Source organism: Carassius gibelio, chromosome A7, assembly GCF_023724105.1.
Source record: "Carassius gibelio isolate Cgi1373 ecotype wild population from Czech Republic chromosome A7, carGib1.2-hapl.c, whole genome shotgun sequence".
Lineage (NCBI taxonomy): Eukaryota > Metazoa > Chordata > Actinopteri > Cypriniformes > Cyprinidae > Carassius > Carassius gibelio.
This window is the reverse complement of record NC_068377.1, coordinates 11,958,716-11,979,252: the sequence shown is the minus strand read 5'-3', so window position 1 is coordinate 11,979,252 and position 20,537 is coordinate 11,958,716. Positions and strand designations below refer to the sequence as shown.

At 39.0% G+C, this 20,537-nt stretch overlaps 2 protein-coding genes across 2 annotated transcripts in view; one reads left to right on the top strand and one right to left on the bottom strand.

The window, feature by feature from the left end:
- LOC128017727 (insulin receptor substrate 2-B) overlaps nucleotides 1-2,882 on the top strand; it is a 28,560-nt gene extending 25,678 nt beyond the window's left edge. Inside the window, exon 2 of the mRNA XM_052603189.1 lies at nucleotides 552-2,882. Within this exon, the coding sequence (XP_052459149.1) occupies nucleotides 552-556 (5 nt within the window). The 3' untranslated portion in view covers nucleotides 557-2,882. The remainder of the gene's footprint in view (nucleotides 1-551) is intronic.
- Nucleotides 2,883-7,411: 4,529 nt separating this feature from the next.
- Nucleotides 7,412-20,537, bottom strand: part of LOC128017726 (collagen alpha-5(IV) chain-like) — a 38,848-nt gene continuing 25,722 nt past the window's right edge. Inside the window, exons 24-49 of the mRNA XM_052603187.1 lie at nucleotides 20,310-20,501; nucleotides 20,062-20,230; nucleotides 19,747-19,839; nucleotides 19,542-19,646; nucleotides 19,185-19,282; nucleotides 18,586-18,736; nucleotides 18,372-18,485; nucleotides 17,973-18,140; nucleotides 17,781-17,870; nucleotides 17,545-17,691; nucleotides 16,129-16,227; nucleotides 15,922-16,011; nucleotides 15,698-15,837; nucleotides 15,319-15,625; nucleotides 15,173-15,223; nucleotides 14,893-15,078; nucleotides 12,848-12,981; nucleotides 12,420-12,492; nucleotides 11,946-12,017; nucleotides 11,721-11,849; nucleotides 11,524-11,622; nucleotides 10,635-10,847; nucleotides 10,362-10,539; nucleotides 10,128-10,242; nucleotides 8,867-9,039; nucleotides 7,412-8,778 (exon numbers count right to left, since the gene is read on the bottom strand). Of these exons, the coding sequence (XP_052459147.1) occupies nucleotides 8,697-8,778; nucleotides 8,867-9,039; nucleotides 10,128-10,242; nucleotides 10,362-10,539; nucleotides 10,635-10,847; nucleotides 11,524-11,622; nucleotides 11,721-11,849; nucleotides 11,946-12,017; nucleotides 12,420-12,492; nucleotides 12,848-12,981; nucleotides 14,893-15,078; nucleotides 15,173-15,223; nucleotides 15,319-15,625; nucleotides 15,698-15,837; nucleotides 15,922-16,011; nucleotides 16,129-16,227; nucleotides 17,545-17,691; nucleotides 17,781-17,870; nucleotides 17,973-18,140; nucleotides 18,372-18,485; nucleotides 18,586-18,736; nucleotides 19,185-19,282; nucleotides 19,542-19,646; nucleotides 19,747-19,839; nucleotides 20,062-20,230; nucleotides 20,310-20,501 (3,468 nt within the window). The 3' untranslated portion in view covers nucleotides 7,412-8,696. The remainder of the gene's footprint in view (nucleotides 8,779-8,866; nucleotides 9,040-10,127; nucleotides 10,243-10,361; nucleotides 10,540-10,634; nucleotides 10,848-11,523; nucleotides 11,623-11,720; nucleotides 11,850-11,945; nucleotides 12,018-12,419; nucleotides 12,493-12,847; nucleotides 12,982-14,892; nucleotides 15,079-15,172; nucleotides 15,224-15,318; nucleotides 15,626-15,697; nucleotides 15,838-15,921; nucleotides 16,012-16,128; nucleotides 16,228-17,544; nucleotides 17,692-17,780; nucleotides 17,871-17,972; nucleotides 18,141-18,371; nucleotides 18,486-18,585; nucleotides 18,737-19,184; nucleotides 19,283-19,541; nucleotides 19,647-19,746; nucleotides 19,840-20,061; nucleotides 20,231-20,309; nucleotides 20,502-20,537) is intronic.

The following is a 20,537-nucleotide window of genomic DNA, read 5'->3' as shown; positions in this document are numbered from 1 at the left end:
TATAAGATGTTCATTCATCTTTGACCACTAAAGGAAGATATACATTTTTGCATTTGAAGTCTATTCTACCCGAACTTCATGAAAGAAATCCATATGCATTGAGCAGTTTAATCCGAGTCTTCTAAAAAGACACAATTACTTTATATGATGAACAGATTTAATTTAGGATCCTATTCACGCATAAACATTGACCATAATTGATGTGCTTACATTGTGCACTGATCAATGGAAACTTATACGCACTTCCTTGATGTGCAAGAGAAATCCCCAATTCTGGATGAACTTTTAGTGAAATCTCTCAGGTTTCATTAATACTATTTTCATTTGTGTTTCCAAAATGAGCAAATGTGTTATGGGTTTGGAATGACACGTAAATCAGTAAGTGATTTTCACAATTTTTATTTTTGGGTGAGCCAACGTTTTATAACCTCTGTATATGGCATGTGACTGAATCAATACAGTGAGTGATGAGATTAATTGAATGGGCGTGATGTTATCTTGCCTTCACCTGGTAATGGGTTAATCCTATCTCTCTCTCTTTCTCACTACAGACTAAGGACTGTCCCATCAAATTCCTGCAGAGATGCTGAAAAACACGAGAGCCCTAGCACACAACCCTGTGGCACAACAAAAGGATCCTGAGTTTTGTTTTAATGGACTTTTATGATTTTTTTTTTTTTCATATGCTGTCTCCAGAGTGGATCCATAACTTCTGTCTTGTATGAGTTCAGTGCTTTATTGTGATTTTATTAGCAGCATAAAAAGGGAGGTTCATCTTATGATGACCCCAATAATCCAAAAGGTTTGGGCAGGTATATGCTGTTTACAAGCATTAAAACGTATGTAAAAATCATATTTATTTCCCATAAAGATTTCAGGTGCAATAGCATACTTTAGTGTTTATGTTTACCATTTTCTTAACAGAGTGAGCATTTATTGGTACAGTACAGACTGCAGACGGGATGTGACTGAACAGCGGTACTGTCTTTTTTACGAATGTCTGTCTCTGTTAGGTCCTCACTTAATGTTCCACGCACATCTTTAAATTTGGACTGTAGAAACCTCCTTCTTTGTACTATCAACACTGTTCTACAGTATCTGTGAGTGTCAGGCTAGTAATGATGTTTCGGTCTGCTTTACCCTGTGCAGGGCCCCAGGTGTTTCTCACGGTGCCTTCTTGGCATGTGGCGCAGCCCAAACATAGGCTTTTCGTATTTCTTCCCATACTAATTTTTGACCAGCCTCTCCTTCGCTTTGCCAAGAGAGCTGTAGAGAGAGGGGGTGGAAGGAGAGGGGGCACGGGGAAAGAGGAAGGGTCTATTCTGGGACTCCCTGATGAAATCTGCCGCAGTTGCTAAAATGCCACTAGTATGAGCACATAGTCAGTGATTTATTTCATCTAAATAGATATAAATTAGTTTTCCAGTTATGTTTTGGTACCCACAATAAATAAACTCTTAAGTGGAGATCTTCTACAACTCGGTGGGAACAAACAGCACAAAATACAAAGGTACATAAGCCCAAATCTCTCTTTAGAAATCATTATGCATGCTGTTGGCAAGATTGAAGTCTCCTTCAATGAACAACATAAGTCACAACATTTCATTAATATTCTATTCAGAATTAATTCTATTTAATATGTAAGTATTATCAATCAGCTGCTCTTTTGTTCCATGACTCTCTTATGACTCTCAGTATTGCAGTATGTCCTGTTTTGATCAGGCTTTTCAGGAAGTGGATGTTCATGGTCCTAAAGGTTTTCTGCATTTGTTCTGTAGAGTATTTATATATTTTCCTTCTCCCCAAAGGAGTGATATGCACACAACTCAATCTGCAGCTTTAGGTTCATTTGTCTTGGTTACATAAACGGCCTTCACTTTTATATTTCCCTTATACTGCGCATTGTTTTAAGAGACAAAAGCAAATGTGAAAATGCCAAACACTGTATGGTAGAGTCTTCATTGTTATTCTGTCATTGGTACGAGAGTGAACTTTGTTGTCTGGTAACAGGATCCATTCCTCCTGGAATTACCAAAGCAAGTCTTAACTAGCACAGATTGGCCATTACAGCCCTGCTGTGGTTCTGTGAAAAGGGTTTATTCAATGTTCAAAACTATCGAAGACCCAAATTGCCTCAGTGTGATATAAAAAAGGATAGAGAATATTTTTTTGGGCTAATGTTAAACGTTACTTGTAACTGTGAGACTGACCTCTAAGAAAAACACACAAATTCTCGTCATACATAAAAGCTTTAAATCAGCCAAATGGTTAACTCCACATAAATGTATTTGATACCAGCCTTTTGCTAATGTATACGATCAGACTTTTTGCCATTATTCATTAAATTGCCATCTTTATGATGTTAGATTTTATTTGGTACTTGATTCAAATGATTACTTAGTACAGATGTGCAGTGGTACAGCAGTAATATGTTTTTCTTTCTTTTTTGTAATAGCTCAGATGATAATTATTATAATTTTTTTGGGAATGTTTTTGAAAAGCAGTTTGTTTATTTGGCATCATTTTAGAATCAAAGTATCCTCTTGCCAGTTTTTGTCACCTCAGTATGTTTTGATACGCTTGTGTTCTGTTCACCATTGTTTTTGAAGTCCGAGCCTGACATACAGCAAAGTTCAGGTGTGGAGTTCAGTTTTTCAGATCAAGTCTGAGAAAAAAGAAAAAAAGGAAAAACTTTTTATGTGTACATACTGATGCCCCCCCCCCCCCCCCCCCCCCCTGCAATTGATTGGCATTTCCTTTTTCCTCTGGTGGGAAAAAGCGAGTGATAGCAGGCAAATCATTTGAGCATTGCTTAGTGTTTTTATTTATCTTTTTTTGTTTGCTTTCAATAGAGCTATTGCAATAAAAAAAAGTTCCTGTAATATGTTCCAGTGTCGTTTGTTTTCATTCCCTAAGTTTCTGAATAAAAGCCTACTGACTACTTTTTATGTCCGCCTTTGCTGAACTTTGATGTTTGCTTCAGAAAACAGATTCAGAGCAGTAACATCCAGTGACCCTTCTTTCTCATTACAACTTCAGTGTAAACATGACATGGACATTTGGCAGCATTATTAATGGAGACTTTGCCATTGTTTTATTGACTGACTATAAGAAGATGACAATAATATCAAATTCAAAGGCCCCTATCGTCCAACGCAAAATTTGAAATATCCCCTCTTCTTCCTCTACTATAAATAATAGAGAATTGGTTTAAAAAAATAATAAAAAATAGGATATTTGAGATTCTAATTCTGTATGTTCTTCAATAAAAACAATGATTAGTGAGGATATGCAAGAAATATAGATCTCAGTTGAAATCTTGATAGTTTTCGTTTTCAGTATTTGTATATATATATATATATATATATATATATATATATATACACACACACACACACACATCATATATACATTTGTTTTCAACCTGTAGCCCCCTTGGAAGCTTGCTGAGGCCGTCCAGTGGTTTCCGGCCCTCTGGAGAGACCACAAACACAGATCGTATAATGGAAGAACATGTCGATAGTGTATACAATATACAATAAACACCAAAGAGTGTGTTGACCATCTCAACTGGGCACTGGACTGTTACTTCTGATTTGCAACATTCAATATTGTGAGATTTCCAGCAGGCAGAGAAACCATAGCATGCGTATATTAAAAACAAAATCAAGTCAATTTAGGAACAGTTTAGGAAAACTGACAAATAAGCTGTAGGACAATGTCTATTAAAAGAGAAAAGTCCATTGTAAAAACGGTGACTGTTGCATGAAGATTAAAGAAAATTCTCAATTTTCTGAACTTCAGCTTAACTTCATGGACTTTAGTCTGCATCTGATAAAAGAAGACAAGCATACACATGTATGGATGCACACCATAACACCCCGACCCCCCCGCCCTCCCCCCGCATGCTCATGCCAGTAAGCATTGTCAGTAAGAAGCTTAAGATAACTGACCGTTGCAAGTGAACTTTTCAGGGGGGTCGACTTTATTCCCAGAAACTCAAATCTTATTTGCCAGTGAGCATGTAGTAAGAAACTTAAACTGGGAAACTATTATCTCTTTAAGGGCCTCCAAACGTATAATAATGTCTAGGGAGTGACATTATCCATCTATAGTGACCATGTTTTGTTGTTGTTCCTCAATGATGCCCTTAATTGGATTTTCAGTATTTAAATGTAAGCTTTTTGGCACTGCTTGCTAATGTACAGAATCAATCTATCATGCACTGTCAGACACCTTGGCCCTTCATTTGCAGCAGCACACATTGTTATCATTTAATGTGAAATGTCAGGTCCAAATGTCAAAGTTGAACCGAATGTTGTCGTGCGAGATCCTTTGCTGAAGGCTGAATACAAAGAAAGGGAAATGTCTTCTGTTTCAGGGCCCAGGCAGACTTATAGATGAGTGTTGAGAAGTGATTGTCTTTGTGAGTCATTGAATTATTGACTCAGTTCATTCAAAAACACTGATTCATTGAAGAAAAAAAAACACCTTGGCTGCATCCAAATATTCCTAACTAGATACAGTAGTATGTGAGTAATGTGTCAGAGATGACAGAATTTCATAAAACAGCAGGTAATAGTACCCAGATGACCTAGTATTTCTGTCATTATTCTGAAAGGTGCATCCAACGGACACTTTACTATCCCATGGGGCCACTGGAGAGGAGTTGTGAATGGTAGTGACACATATTAGTCGAGACTTGATCAAGATGCTATAACATCATTTTAAATTCTGTTCTGACGGCAATTTCTTCCAGTGGTAATTGGGTGAAAAGAGGAAGATAATCCTACTCTGAAATTGGTTTAATGTCTTTGTAGCCCAATAGTCAATTTACATCAAATCAACGTTGTCAAATTATTGACGTCAGTTTGATTTGCATATATGACCTGTTTCTTGACATCAATTTTCTTGTCATCATTTGCCCACTGGTTAAACCACATGATATTGACAACAGGACAAATAAAATATACTCTCTTACTAATATATATACATGTACAGTGAGTATAGAAAAGAATTTCCCCCTTTGAAACAAAACTTGACTGTAATGCTCCAGGAAAGCTTTTTTCATGCTGAGCTAATCAAAGTGACCACAGCCGATCACCTTTACTTCATTTGAACGACAGATCAGTTTTAGAAGAGTGATAGCGGTTTCCTAAAGCACTTCTAACAACCTTTGCTGAAATGAAGTCTTGGCTGCACCGCGAAGGGGAATCCTCCTCTGACAGGCGTCTGTGTGTGATTAGGAGCTGAGGTTTCTCCCTGCAGATCATTTGATTTCAGTAGCTTGTGCAGTATGTGCACAAATGTAGGCTGTATTAGGGCTTAGGCTGCATGTGGATCATGAGCTCAGTGGCAACATGCGAACGTTTACGCCAAAGTCCAACTCTCAAGGGATGTAGTATTTGCCACTAGGTGCTCCCGTTTCAAAACAGACGTGAGCAGGGATTCCTTTTTAAAGCTCATTAAGCAAAAGGTTATTCCCTAAATCATGCAGGCCATCCGATACACCCCTAAGGGGCGAATTACCTGGAAATACAGATTTGATGTGGCCCATTCCTTGAAACCATTCCATAGACTCAATCCAAAGACAGACTGTGTACAGTTATCTCCAGCCTGAATTAAGGTATGAATATTGCAGGTGTTACATGCCTACTGTTTATTTTGGATACACGTTTATGATTATCTGTCTATTAAAGTTGCTTTCCATCTATTATTGTCCATTAATGTTAAAAACAAAGAAAAAGGGCTGAACGAGTAGTGAACAATAAACTCCCGGGCCAAGTTTTATTCAATCAGAAACAAGTGTTGACCCTTTGTTTTGCTTCTTTCTAGGAATAAGACCACACATTTTTGTAATGAGCTTGGCTTGGTCGCTGCCCCTTGGTTCTGTTGCTGGCCTGAACAAAGACTATTATCCCAGTGGTAATGGGGTCACTGTCGTCTGCTCACTGATCCTACTGAGAGCTTAGCTCTTGCCAAACATCAACACTCAGTTTGTCAACTGGATCTTATATGGACTGTTTAGGATCTAATAACCTCTCCTTAGCTCAAAGCTTAGTCATTAACCAATCAGTCCTGGATAACAAGCACATTGTTAAGAATCGGAAAGAGCAGGAGGGTGATACGCTAACAGGAAAAATACAAATGGAGACACAAACCAGATTTATTTTACATCCACTTAATCATGTTGTCGTGTTGTGATTGTATCATAATCCAGTACTACACAGAACAGTAGCTGCAAATCTGCAAAGTGCAATTGTGCAACTCCATATGCATCTAATGTAAATAACGCTTGGTTCTTAGTACTGTGTTCTGTTACCTGATGATCCTAGACTGTCTCTCGGTTTTGTGATGATTGTGCATGAGTCCCTTGTTTGTTCTGAACAGTTAAACTGAGCAGCGTTCTTCAGAAAAATCTTTACGGTCCTGCAGATTCTTCAGTTTTCCAGCATCTTTGCATATTTGAACCCTTTCCAGCAGTGACTTTATGATTTTGAGATGCACCTTATCACACTGAGGACATTTTTTTGAGGGACTCAAACACAACTATTTAAAAAGATTCAAACATTCACTGATGCTCCAGAAGGAAACAAGATGTATTAAGAGCTGGGGGGGGGGGGTGAAAACTTTTGAACACAATGAAGATGGCCAAATTTGTCTTATTTTGTTGAAATATAATTTTTTTCCATTTAGTTCTGCCCTTCGTAAGCAACAGAAGATACTTGTATGTTTCCCGGTACACAAATTAAGTACAATTTACCTTGATCTTCAAATTCTTAAAGCTCTTAATGCATTTTGTTTCCTTCTGGAGCATCAGTGAATGTTTGAATCTTTTTAAATAGTTGTGTTTGAGTGCCTCAAATGTCCTCAGTGTGATAAGGTGCATCTCAAAATCATAAAGTCACTGCTGGAAAGGGTTCAAATATGCAAAGATGCTGGAAAACTGAAGAATCTGCAGGACCGTAAAGATTTTTCTGAAGAACGCTGCTCAGTTTAACTGTTCAGAACAAACAAGGGACTCATGCACAACCATCACAAAACAGAAAGACAGTCGAGGATCATCAGGTAACAGAACACAGTACTAAGAACCAAGGGTTCCCAAACTTTTGAGTAGGGTTATTTTAATAATTTCAGCAGTTTTTTTGTCTTGTGGAATAAATGTTAAAATATTGTATGCATACTGTAGATGTCTGTCATGGTAAAGACATCTGTTTGGTGCAGCCTTGCAGTCCCTCTAGTGGTTCACAATGATAAAACTGTATTTTTGGTTCATGCAGCAAAATTTGATGCTTTAGCTAAGGAAACTCACTGCAAAGAAAATGTAACACTGTTGTAATTAGTATAATATACTATGACTGTCCTAACCAACCAGAATCCCACTCTTAAAAAAGTTCACCTTGCACAGAGGAAGTTTATTGTTTCGTTTATTTCAGTCATTTAAGTTCGTGACAACTTCTGGATACTAGACATATAATTGGGAAATGATATTGAAATACACGTTCTTTGTGCCCCATGAAGACCAGTGAAGATATTCACTGTTTTAAATTAGATAAACCACCACTCTCAGCAAATTTAATCTATGTACTGTGTACAGCTATGCATACACAAAACTATATCTCTCTTTCTCTCTCTCTATATATATATATATATATACTATAATATAGTTTATGTTCACATTTGCTGACAGACAGTGGTTCATCTGATCTGAAACAGTGATACATCACATTGTGGAGTTATATAACAAATAAGAACCATACATCTGATGGGTTTTCACAGAAATCTCCTTACTGTTTCAATGAAATCTGCATTCATGCGAGATCTGAAAAAATATTACATGTACGCATGTGAGCTATGAAGAACGCACTGACCAAAAAAAAAAAAAAAACCTCCTACAGCCAAATCAAGTTTCTGGATATATACTTTCTTTTTAATATATATATTTATATATATTTATAAAACACCGTTTCATTTAAAAGAAAAGTTCTTTGTACAAATGTTAGTGTTAATGAATGTGGAACGAGCATACTGACAAAGAACCCAGAAATTCATTAAAAAGATCGGTTTTGTTTTACGCTAAAAAAGTGTTTTACACAATATACACATTTTATTACTTACAAAAAAGGAGATAAATGACACATTGCTAAAAAAGTCCTGATACAGCAGTGTTAGTACCACCATTAAAGAAGAAATAGAGTTTGGGGAAAAAAAAAGATAGCCTTAAAAAAGCAGTCCCATTAATGTAACGCCTCAGTGCATTCCGTCTCTTTGATGTTCAAAGTGCCCATTTGGAAACATGGAGACAATTCCACTTAGAAAAAAAAAAAAAAGCCGGAGAGCACTTCTCCCCCAAAATCTAACATTTGTGTATGAACATTAAAATTCTTTTAGGAAAATATTACATGAAAAGAATCTCTAGAGAAAAAAAACATTGTGCCACAAATGCCATGGCGCCTTACTGGACCTGCATGTTTCTTTTGAGGTACTTCTTAAAAAAAAAAAAGGAATGGACTAATAAATTCATTTCTTTTGTTCAGTTTCTTTTGCTGTGTTGCACAGTAGCACCATAGAGTTAAATGTGAAGATACTGCACCAGTGGAACTTCACTGGGAATCAGCATGATGGCCGCAGTCGTAGCAAGTGATAGCTGATCCTCAGCAACAGCGACACCAACAGACTGCAAAAAAGTCACTACGTTACGTCCTCTTCATACACACAATACAGCGGCTCACGCGGGTCTCCAAGTTTCCTGCCTTCAGTGTCTCTGACTGCGGCTTTCTGTTTGACCAGAGAAAGAAAGTTGTTAGAAAAATACTCTGAAGATTTAGGATATTTTCAAGGATTGGTGTTTGGAATGAAAAATGACCTGAACATTTCATTCACGTCTACGGTGGCCAGCCAGAAGCTGTACGAGTTGGTGTAGTAATTGCAGGTGCCTCGACCGTGGCACTCGATGAACGGAGACGAGCGGAACTCCTCCAGACAGGAGCCGGGAGAAGCAAGGGCCTGACCCGAGCCCTCCGCACCTGCGCTGGTGTGCTGTTACAGAGCAAGATCAGCAGTCAGTGCGAGGATAAAACCAACAAGGATGTCTGAGAGCTTTTCAAAGTATGCCAGTTCTTATTTACGCAATCTTTGTATTTGTATGCTGTTTTTATTTTTCAACAAAATTTCAACTTCGACGTGAAGAGTTGTGAAGTGTGAATGTGCTTTCCTTACTTAATTAGACACGTTGTACACAACTTCATTATCGTTTTCAACCTTTTTTCCCACTTTTTTTTTGTTGAAGTTGTTATCAATCTCAGGTTTTCTCGGGGTTACTGCATCTGTACCCGGCAAACTCAGCCGTTTGAACATTTTGTCACAATGGTCTTAAAGCAGTGCTTCTGAATCAGGAAGCCGGGACTCACTAGAGAACCTAAGATGATGTCAAATAACCAGGACGAAACAAAAACAAACTCGAAATCAAGATATTTCTTATATTTATTAACCTCCTCAACAACTGATTTTCCTTTAAAGAACCAGGACTCCCAGAGTCTTAAAAACCTGGATATAAGACGTGGCCACTTTCGAAAAGTTTGATTTCCAGACCTGGAAAAGTCATATAAATGAATAAAATCTTACTAGACCATAGGAATTGCATTTCTATTACTACTATTAGTAAACTAAAATGTTTTATTTGGAAAAAAATATACGTTAAATGTTTAAATGCTTATCTTTAATCCCTATCCAGTAAATCGTGGACAACTTGAAAATGTAATAAATAAATAAAAAAACTGGTTAAAAAGAGTTGGAAACCTGAAGAACATTTAGCATGTACAACTTTATCATTTTAGTTACTTATTTTACTGTTTGAACACTCTTAGTATCCATAAAAAAAAAAAAAAAGAAAAAAAAAAAAAGCCTGTCACGTCTTTACAGTAGATGCACCAGAGAAAGCCAACAATATTTTTATGGACAATGGGGGGTCCTTGGAGTCCAAAAGCACCCTTCAAAACAGGGTCCTTTTCTTGTCACATGATACAAAGGCTTCTTATACATTGTTTAGACTTTGATTTGGCAGACAAAAGTTTACTAATATAACTAATGTTTAAACTAATTCCTCGCAGAGTGTTTATGGTACATACCATCATGAAGGAGTAACCGATCCAGAGTGTGTCCCAGTAGTCTGGGCAGGATGGCACCCGAATGGTCTGGCTGTGTATCGCGATCACCATGGCTGGAGCTTCACACACAGAGCACCTGCACACACACACAAACACACACACACACACACACAATGATTCAGGTGATGCGATGGATTTAAGATAAAGAAGCCAAGCAGCAGATCCCACTTCTACTCATCAGCATCAGTCTCTTACCGACTGATGAAAGGTTTGATCCTCTCTCCAGTGATAGGTGCCATGTTCATGGGCATGGATTGTGGTGTGGACAGCCAATAGGAGTAGTCATTGCGGGAAGCGAAGTTGCAGACATTGTTGATGTTGCAGAACATGAAAGGCATTGTGCTGAAACGACGCAGACAACTCCCAGCCGTACCTGATATAAGTTTAAAAGCATATTTGTCAGGACACATGTGATATGAGAAACTGAATGTTACGTGCGTGTGCTCTGTGTGTTTTGGGGCCCCTCACCAAGGTCCTGTCCGTGCGCTCTCTCATTGCCTTGCACATAGAGTAGAGAGTAGCCATCATAGATGAGTGTTGTATCACCAGGACACACTGGCACGTCTGTGGTTTGACTGTGGCGTGTGATCAGAAAACCGTGCGCAGCAGACGATGATCCTGAGGTACCCGGAGGACCCTGAATCCCTTCTGGACCAGGAGGGCCGGGGTAACCACGCGGACCTGTAAATAATCACGTCACATTGTGAGGTTGAAACATGGAAGTGGAGTTTATAAAGCTTCCTGTTCCGAAAATCTAATGGAGCCACCAATGGTAAGGATGATCTTTAAAGGGTACGTTCACCCAAAAATGAAAATCCTGTCCTCATTTACTCACCCTTATATCAGCAACAATATCAGATATCGTTACTCATCCCTTATTTCGGCTACGGAAAATGAATCGGTATGAATCGATCAGTTTAATCCAAGTCTTGTGAAGAGATTTGATCACAGGCTTTTATTTACATTTAAACAATGATCTACACATTCATAAAGCATATCAAACATGGTAAACATAAGACTGAGTGTGTGTAATGCACAAGAACCGTAAAGTTTGTTCAACTGTGTGACACACATGACGAGCATATGGCGCTCTATGTATGTGTGTTTATATGTGAATTAAAGCCTAAACAGAATCTGTAATAAGGGTTTGGAATAAACATGAGGGAGAGTAAATGATATTAGTTTTGGGTGAATTACCTCTTTACATTTGTATTTTTTTACTCTAATCTTTAAAGGCCTTTAAATTGGAGAAGACAGTGGGAAATACTGGAAAAGGACCCAAGCTGGATTTGGATTTGGGAAGGCCTTGTGCAACATGTCTACCCACAAAACATCACATCTTGGACCTTAGCAGTACCTGGTTGTCCAGCTGGTCCTGCATTTCCTTTCTTTCCTGGTGTGCCGGTAAATCCTGGCGGTCCCATTGGACCTGGGTCTCCGGGGTTGCCAGGTGAACCTGAAGGCAGAAGTGACATCAGACGTGAGGAAAAAGATCAAGTATCAGGTATAGTATCTTTCTTGACTGTACTGTAAAGTCTAAATATATCCACTAACCTGGAAGTCCCTGTAATCCCAAGGGGCCTGATGGGCCTCTGCTGCCTGGGTTACCAGGTGGTCCAGGTAGACCACGCTCCCCCTTCAAACGAATAGGCTCTGGAGCATAACCTGGGACCCCAGGAGGTCCTGTGGTCAACAGAGGGGAGAGGAGTATTAGGCGATGTATTTTGTATTGGATTTGTAAATGTGAAAATAAAATATCTGGGTTTTAAAATGACATACCTGGTGTTCCAATGTCACCACGTTCTCCTGCGATGCCATTAGCTCCAGGAAGACCAGGCTCTCCTTTAGATCCTATAACATGCAGAGGTTAACGTGGATAAGACTCTTTCATAAATAAAGCTTCACAACCTGCATTAACATTTACACATTTTATTATAGATACACTTTGATGTTGTTCCAGACATGTATGCTATTATTTTTTGTGTGTAACACAAATGTTTATTTGATCAATATACTAAAAAACAATCAAATTTAAAATTATTATTTTCTATGTTGGTATATATCAAAAAGTCATTTAGTCATGTGATGGAAAAAATGGATTTTGTTTCATATGCCATTTTTAGAATGTAAAAAAAATTCTCCTTTGTGTTCCATGGAATAAATAACAGCTAATGGGACAGTAATTATAAATAATTACTGACATTTGAATATTTTGGTAAATGACTCTTTCATTTTTAAAGAAGGATAACCGACCTGGGAATCCAGGAAAACCTGGAGTTCCGGGATCTCCTTTCGGGCCACTAGGTCCTGGATTTCCTGGAGTACCCTTGTCAAAAACAAATAACAAACACCATTATCCAACTGAATAATAATATATTATTTGAAATCATTTTCTAATGTAAGAAAAACAGAGCACAGATAGCATGCATTCTATCACTGTGCAGGAAATTGGTTGCAAATAGTTTAGCATTATCAAGAAATGATAATGACCAGAGTATGTTAGAACTGACCAATCAGAATCAAGTATTCCAGAGGGCCATTAATAAAACAAAATATTGTCCTCATTAAACAAATGCAGCCTACAATAAAAATGTTTCTACTGTACAAATATAAAATGTATGAAACCATTTGCTAACAATATTAACTAAACCTTCTCTTTGGATCACTTTTTTATTGCTTACTGGAAAGCCAGGGGAACCGTATTCTCCTTTCAGTCCTGGTCCACCCGGTGTCCCAGGGAATCCAGGCATGCCCTTCTCACCTTTTACTCCTCCACTACCTGGAGGTCCACGACGACCCTCAGGGCCAGGAGGACCTTCACATTCACAGAAAAGTTTTACAGGATTCATCTCACATCAGGAAATCACTGTCAACATTATCAAACATTGCTGTGCGTGTTTATCATGTATAGTGTTGTATGTGGTGTGCTGAATGGTTCTGGGTTGTTTAAGGAGTAGGTGCAGACACAAAGAGAGATCAACTAAACACTCATAACTATATTCCTATAATCGGATGGGGATAAGAAAAGTTAAACATCAAAAATGAAACATGAATCCCAGTCCCATTCAACCTCTTATGCAGAGGTAAATGATATATAAATAAAAACAAATGGACGTGCACAGCATTGACACAGGTCAGTATCAAACCAAGTTGTCTACCTGCAGGACCTATAATGGGGTCAAAGGTCAAGGGGTTCCCAAATGTCCAATTAGAGGAGAAACAAAGAAAGAAATGTAAAAGTTTTAAATACAGAGCACAGCAACATAATAATGTGATGTATTGAACGGAAAGATTGTGTTAAATTTCAAAACGTTTCAAATTCAGTTTTTTTTTTTGCCTCCAATGGTTTTTACAGAGGACATGACTGAAGAAACAGATTAGCATTAGGGTTACTTGCATGTAATTATGCATAATTAATTGGTTTTATAATAGAAAGTACATATAATGCGTAACAAGGACACCTTAAAATAAAGTGTTACCCATTCTAATATAGAGTTATACATTGTAGCATAAAAAATCAGCTCTATAACATGAAGAAGCTGACCTGCCGGACCTGCAAAGATCCAATGTCATCAGGAGGAGCAGAGCCATTCCCAAGAAAAGTAATGTAAAACAGAAAATGCATATAATGCATATAAAAACAAGCCCAACAGACACTAGCCAAAATAGTCTCCTTCTTCATCAAATTCAAAAGCTTTATATCTGTTTTATACGAAGTGCAGCAGAATTCATGAATGTTTTTGTTCTTTTTTCCAAGGTGGAGCCTATTTTGGATAGTCCTGCAATGGCTTTCATTTCTTACAAATCAGCACATTTCCCATGCAAAAGTGCCAGATGACCCCTCATTTCATTTGGTGAAGGACAAAGACAGCATCCTGTGGACAACACTACAGCTTTTACTGCTGAAAAGAAGGGACGGGTGGAAATGAAGACACAATGGATGGACGGGTGAACAGCTAACCTTAGTGGAAGCAGACAGGCTGCACAGAACCTCTTCAAGCATGCACATCCTTTATTTCCCTCTAACACATGACAAACCGGCACACAATAAAGGAAGGCAGTGATGAGAACAGAAGGGAATGCAAACAGTGTGCATTGTGCTCTGTCATCTGAGAGTGAGTATATTTGTGCTCAGTAACATGGATATGGCATAATCATAATTGCTTGTGCAATATTCCATGCAAATCAGTCAAACCAACAAAAACAAAGCCAGTTTGCCCTCCGCTTCACATGTGCTGATGAAGTGATTCCCAACCAAGGGTACTTGTACCTAAACAGATTCATGACGTAATAATATTAGTGCTGCCACTAGATACAAATTCATTTTGTTAACGCATTCAGTCCTTTTTAAACTAAGCAGTGAGTAAGTTGTGTCAATTACCAGACAAATATTACTCTCTTCTCTGGTACTGTATAAGTTTCCATAAGAGTTACAAGCCTCTACATCAAAAGCACGAATGATATCCCTTTCCATCAATTTGTTTGTTTCTGGAGGGTGTAGGAGAAAACTGTGTTTTTGTCGGCCAATTCAGAATTTCTGTTTAAAACAATTCTTTGGATACTTATTTTAACAGATTTGTTTAAATATTATATTAAGATAGTCTACTCTTTGTTAAAAACTAAATCAAAATAAATGTGAATGTCACCTTGATATGATCATTTTGACTGCTGACATTGTGAAATCCAGAGGGCAAAGCTGGCCAAAAGCATGAGATGTTTAACTTACCAGCTCTTCCGGGGGAACCAGGTGGGCCTTGGATACCTTTAGGTCCCTGCAGAGGCAGGCCTGGAGGCCCCGGTGGTCCTAAAGGACCAACTGGACCACGCAACCCAGGTAATCCTGCCTCCCCCTTTTGACCAGAATATCCAGAACTACCAGGAGGTCCTGGAAAACCAGGGTCTCCTTTAGGCCCTGGAAAACAGTCAATTAGTGTAAATTTGCCATGAAAATTGGAAAAATCTGGTGTGAAAATGAAGATAAATGAACAAATCATTCAGTACTTCACCTCGTGAACCGGGGAAACCGGGTGGGCCTGGGCCACCAAGGCCTGGAGCACCTAGGTAAAAAAAATAAAAAATAAATGATTCTAGATAGATATGCTACATCGAGCACATCCAACGCACTTTTGATTTCTTTTGGATTCAGACTAACCTGGTTCACCCTTTTGTCCTGGAGGTCCAGGAATACCGTCACGACCAGCAAGACCTTTATCACCAGCGAGGCCAGGTAATCCATTTCGCCCAGGATCTCCTGGCCTACCAGGTGCTCCACTAGGACCAGCAGGGCCTGGAGCACCATCCAAACCTTTAGGACCAGGAATGCCAGGTGCACCTTGGAATCCTGGGAGTCCTGGATCACCCTTTGGTCCAGAGGTACCCGGAAAGCCTGAAGATCCTGGAGGGCCATGATGGCCCTTCAGGCCAGGGGTTCCAGGATATCCTGGAGGGCCTGGTTCACCCTGGGAGTTTAATAGAATTAAATATTACAGTAAATATTCTCAATGTTCAAGCAGAAAACAATATGTTTTTACCTTCGGCCCAGGAGTTCCCGGTAATCCAAATCCTGGTGAGCCAGGATCACCTTTGGGTCCCAGGAACCCTGGTGCTCCTGGGTTTCCAGGCTGGCCAGGTCGGCCTGGTTGGCCGGAGTTTCCTTTCACTCCAGGAGTTCCTATAACAAGACAACTGGCTCAGTCTAGCTTCAAGCTTTCAAAGCCTCAGAAACAATAGGCAATGGTTTTGTCTTTGAGCTGACCTGGTAATCCCATCTCCCCCATGCTACCCTTAACTCCTGGGGCCCCTGGAGACCCTGGAGTTCCTGAGAGACCAGGATCACCTTTGGGGCCTAAACATGAAGACAAAATCAATTAAACTTGTCAACCAAACCCAATTGACTTGTACATATGCACATACACGTGACTAGCTGATTGAAGATTTAAATATGTGTACTTCTCTGCTTTACCTGGAGCTCCTGGTAGACCTGGCCTACCATCTTGCCCAGGGACACCACTATCACCAGGGATACCACGAATACCCTTTGGTCCTGGTGGTCCGCTCAAACCTATGAAACAAATAAAGAGGATCATGAGGTGACCAAATTAAAAGGATCCATTTTTTAAATTCTGAATTTGGAAAAAAAAGAAAACACAGGTTGTGGAGGGACCCAAGTTTTCTTTATATAAGAGATGGTCTCACTGATCTACTGATCACAAAGAAAAGGTAAGGGGAAAGTGAATATGTAGAAAGTAGTGGTTGACCAATATGTCGCTGAGGCTGATTCACCAGCTGACAATGGGAATTTATTAATTATTGACTAATTATTGGCTAATGCGGTTTTCTGTTTGTTCATTAATTGTCATAAATGGGACTTTTTTTTTGGCCATTGCCTGGCTTTTATTTGATAAAATATAACACACAGTGAACACAGATTTATCAGATTACTTATCAGAGTGAATCGTTTATTTCTTTATTTTTGTAAATACAATAATACCATATAATCTTAAGTAGATATTTATTTCACAAATTTTGGTAAATCAGAAATAAACTTTATGTAAATGTAATTTATTTGATTAAAGCTTACATATGAATATAATTTAATAGTAGCATCTGTTATTCTTACACTATCTATTTACTATCATTAAATTAAATTGTATAATATCATAAATCTTGACTTTATATCAGCCATGGAGATAATTATCAGCAAATTGCAGCGAGAATGTACTACGATTGGTCAGCCAAATGTGGCTGTTATCTGATTGGCTTAGAGTCCACCTATTTTCACCTATTTGTGGATTTGTCTGCACGCCTTGATGGTTGAAATGTTTCAAAATCCATGTGTGCAGCGATCTACAAATGTACAGGAAGCCATTCAAAAAATTAATGCATGCCAGGCATAGTTGTGTTTATGACATAAAAACATATTTGTCAATATGTTTTTTTTTTATTTGCAAATCCCATTCTATTTATTTGTGAATAAAATTTTTGTGAAACTCCTGACTACTGTGGATCTAATTCTATTTATTTGTGAATATGTAAACCTCTACATTTATTTGTGGATAATAATCTATTTATTTGGAATGAAGGAAAAGTTCTGACTACATACTAGTTGGAGGTAATAAATTAAGATTGGTTAATAAAATGCTCGAGCAGTGATACAATTCATGATGTACATGCACACTGAAATCTGGAAGGAGACAGAGTTTCTGCTTTGGCTTCCTTTAAAGTAACAATATAAAACCAATGATCTAATATGGCAAATAAACTGTTGACTTTATAATTAATAACACATTTCCCCCCATATACAGCATGTATACATTTTATCATCACCAAAAAGACCATGATGGAGTGAACTAAGTAGCAGCTAATATGTTTGACTAACCTTGAGCTCCGGATTCTCCTTTTAGTCCTTTATATTCAAGTCCACGTGTCTCTAAGCCAGGTGGGCCAGGAATGCCTGGTTCTCCTTTGTCTCCCTTTGTTCCTGGGAAACCTGGGTTTCCTGGTCGTCCTGGGAAACCGTCATCTCCTACAGAGGCACAGAGCGCAATATTATTTCACTATATGAGGGACTTTATAAAATTGTTTCAGGAAAGAAGGTAAAAAATGGTATCAGACCTTTTGGTCCTGGAAAGCCTTGTCTGCCAGAGTTGCCAGGGGTCCCTGCAGGTCCTGGAGCACCCATCCCACCCATGTCTCCCTTAGGTCCTTTAATAACGAAGTAGGATTAGTAGAGAAAGTCCATAAAGAAACAAGACATACATTGTATATATTAAATAAATATGGTTACAATTGGTAACATCATATTACCAGGCAGTCCTGATAGGCCGTCTTGACCAGGTAGTCCTGGACCCCCAGGTGGACCAGCTGGACCAGGAGGTCCAGGAAATCCTGGATTTCCTCTGTCACCTTGCAACCCTGGAATACTCAAACCTGGAGGGCCCCGGTCTCCTTTCTCTCCATTCACGCCAGGGAATCCTGATGAAGAGAAGAACACAATAGTGTGATATAGTGAAGCTCTAGAGTTCTGTTTTTATTAAGAACCGTAATAGCGGTACTAACATCAGTGTTTTATATTGTTTATGGGATATACTTTATTGAACGCATATTTTAGTTAACTTAAAAAAAATTACATAACACAAATATCTTTAATCCCAGATTGTTTCTGGTCTCAAAAAGTTCAAAGGAAGAGGAAAACTGCAGGCATACCAGAAGACCCCACAGAACCAGGAGCTCCTGGAGGACCAGGGGGGCCCTGAAGACCAAAGGCAGGGTTCCCCGGGGGGCCACGAGGACCAGGACCACCAGGAAAGCCACGATCACCTATGTGCAAAATGAAAATGATTGTTCGTTTAATATTTGTAAATAATAATTTAGAAAAATTAGTTTTAATGCAATATTACGATTTAATCTCTGTCTCTACCTTTAGGTCCAGGGGCACCATCAAGACCCGAACGACCTGGTGCACCAGGGTTTCCAGGGAAGCCAGGATCCCCTTTAGTACCGAGGACACCTTTACTCCCTGGGAATCCTGAAGGACCTGGAGGGCCAGGCAGACCAAAACCAGGCTCTCCCTTTGGGGACAAAGACACTCATTTGAGCACTTTAAGTTTAAAGCTGATGAGTTAGTTTAAATTAATTGCTAATACAGTCCACTCATTTATACCCCACTCTAATTTATCGTATACAACCAGGAAAAACAATATTACCCATAATTCAATGCAGATATGACAGTCAAGCACAAAAAAGGACAACAGATGCACATAGCGGCTTAATTTCTTGTACTTATCTTTCATTATTCAGTCATCAACTGATAAAAAAGGTGTCAAATAAATCAATAAATCAATCCAAAACTATATTTGATTACCATAGGTATGCTTTTTAAAAAAAAAAATTAACTACTTTTTTTTTCAGGATTCTCTGATTCATTAATATATTTAAAAAGAACAGCATTTATCTGAAATTGAAATCATTTGTAGATAACAATATCATATTGTATTGTGTAGAATAAATGTTTCATACTTTGGGTCCAGGTAATCCAGACTGACCAGGCAGTCCATCCAAACCTGGTCGTCCAGGAATCCCAGGGCCACCAGGGGAACCAGCAACACCAGGAAATCCTGACGAATATGGACAGCACTTTTAGACATATGGACAAAACTGTCCCTCTCTACCCAAGTAAAAAAAATAATAATATATGGCACAATACACGTGTCTAGGGAAATGAAATGGCAGGTATGGCCAAATCTGACTTTTCTTTTTATTCATGGGCATGAATAATGCTCATTTTCTAAACAATTTTTTGTGAATTGTAAAACACAGTGCAGTTGATAATCTATGTGAGTCTATTAGCATTTCAACAGCAGGAAAACATTGTACCTTTAGAACCAGGGGGTCCTGGCAAACCAATACCAGGAAGACCAGGATCTCCTTTAGATCCAGGTAAGCCTGGGAACCCAGGCTGTCCTGGTGTGCCTGGAGCACCTGTACAGATATGGAACCAATTTCTGTTAAATCTGCTCCATATGCATTGAACACCACTAAATGACTGCTGACAAACTATAGTCAGTCGTTTTTTCTTTACCTTGAATTCCAGGTGGACCTGGCTGTCCATTACGTCCTGGGGGTCCACGTTCACCTTTATCTGGCACTGATAACCCAGGTTCACCTTTCTGACCTACCCATTCAGACAAACATTGAGATGATATGATGTCTATAGTAAGATCACTGCCATAGTGAAACATGCCAAGCTAGAAGTTAAAGCAGTTAGCTGCATTTCTAGACATCACATAGTGGGTAACTACACTTAATTATCTTGATTAGTGCTAAAAAGCATATATGTGATTTATGTCTTATAAATTTTAACTTATAAAAACAAGACAAAGGTATTGCTGTTTACCTGGTGCTCCAGGGCCCCCAGGTCGTCCTGAAACACCCTGGATACCTTTCTCTCCAGGAGGTCCCTGAGAACCAAATCCTGGGGGACCAGGCAGACCCCTGTCTCCTGAAGATCCTGGCAAGCCAGGTTCACCTGGTGGACCTTGTGCACCTTTCACCAATGCCGAACCCTGTAAGAAAAATCAGTGTACTTAAATGTACTAAAGACACGGACGTTGTAGCTCTACTGAAAAGTGAAGAAACACTCACAGGTGGTCCTCTGAGGCCTGGGGGACCAGGAGCTCCATCACGACCAGGTCTTCCCTCGAATCCCGGCAGACCTGATGGACCCGGAAAGCCTGTGTCTCCCTTTTCTCCTTTCACACCCAGAACAGAGATGCTATCGCCGGCATCGCCCTTCTCTCCAGGATATCCAATGGGACCCTGAGGTCCGGGTAATCCCTAAAGTGTAGAAGTGTTAAATAATTATATTCTTTA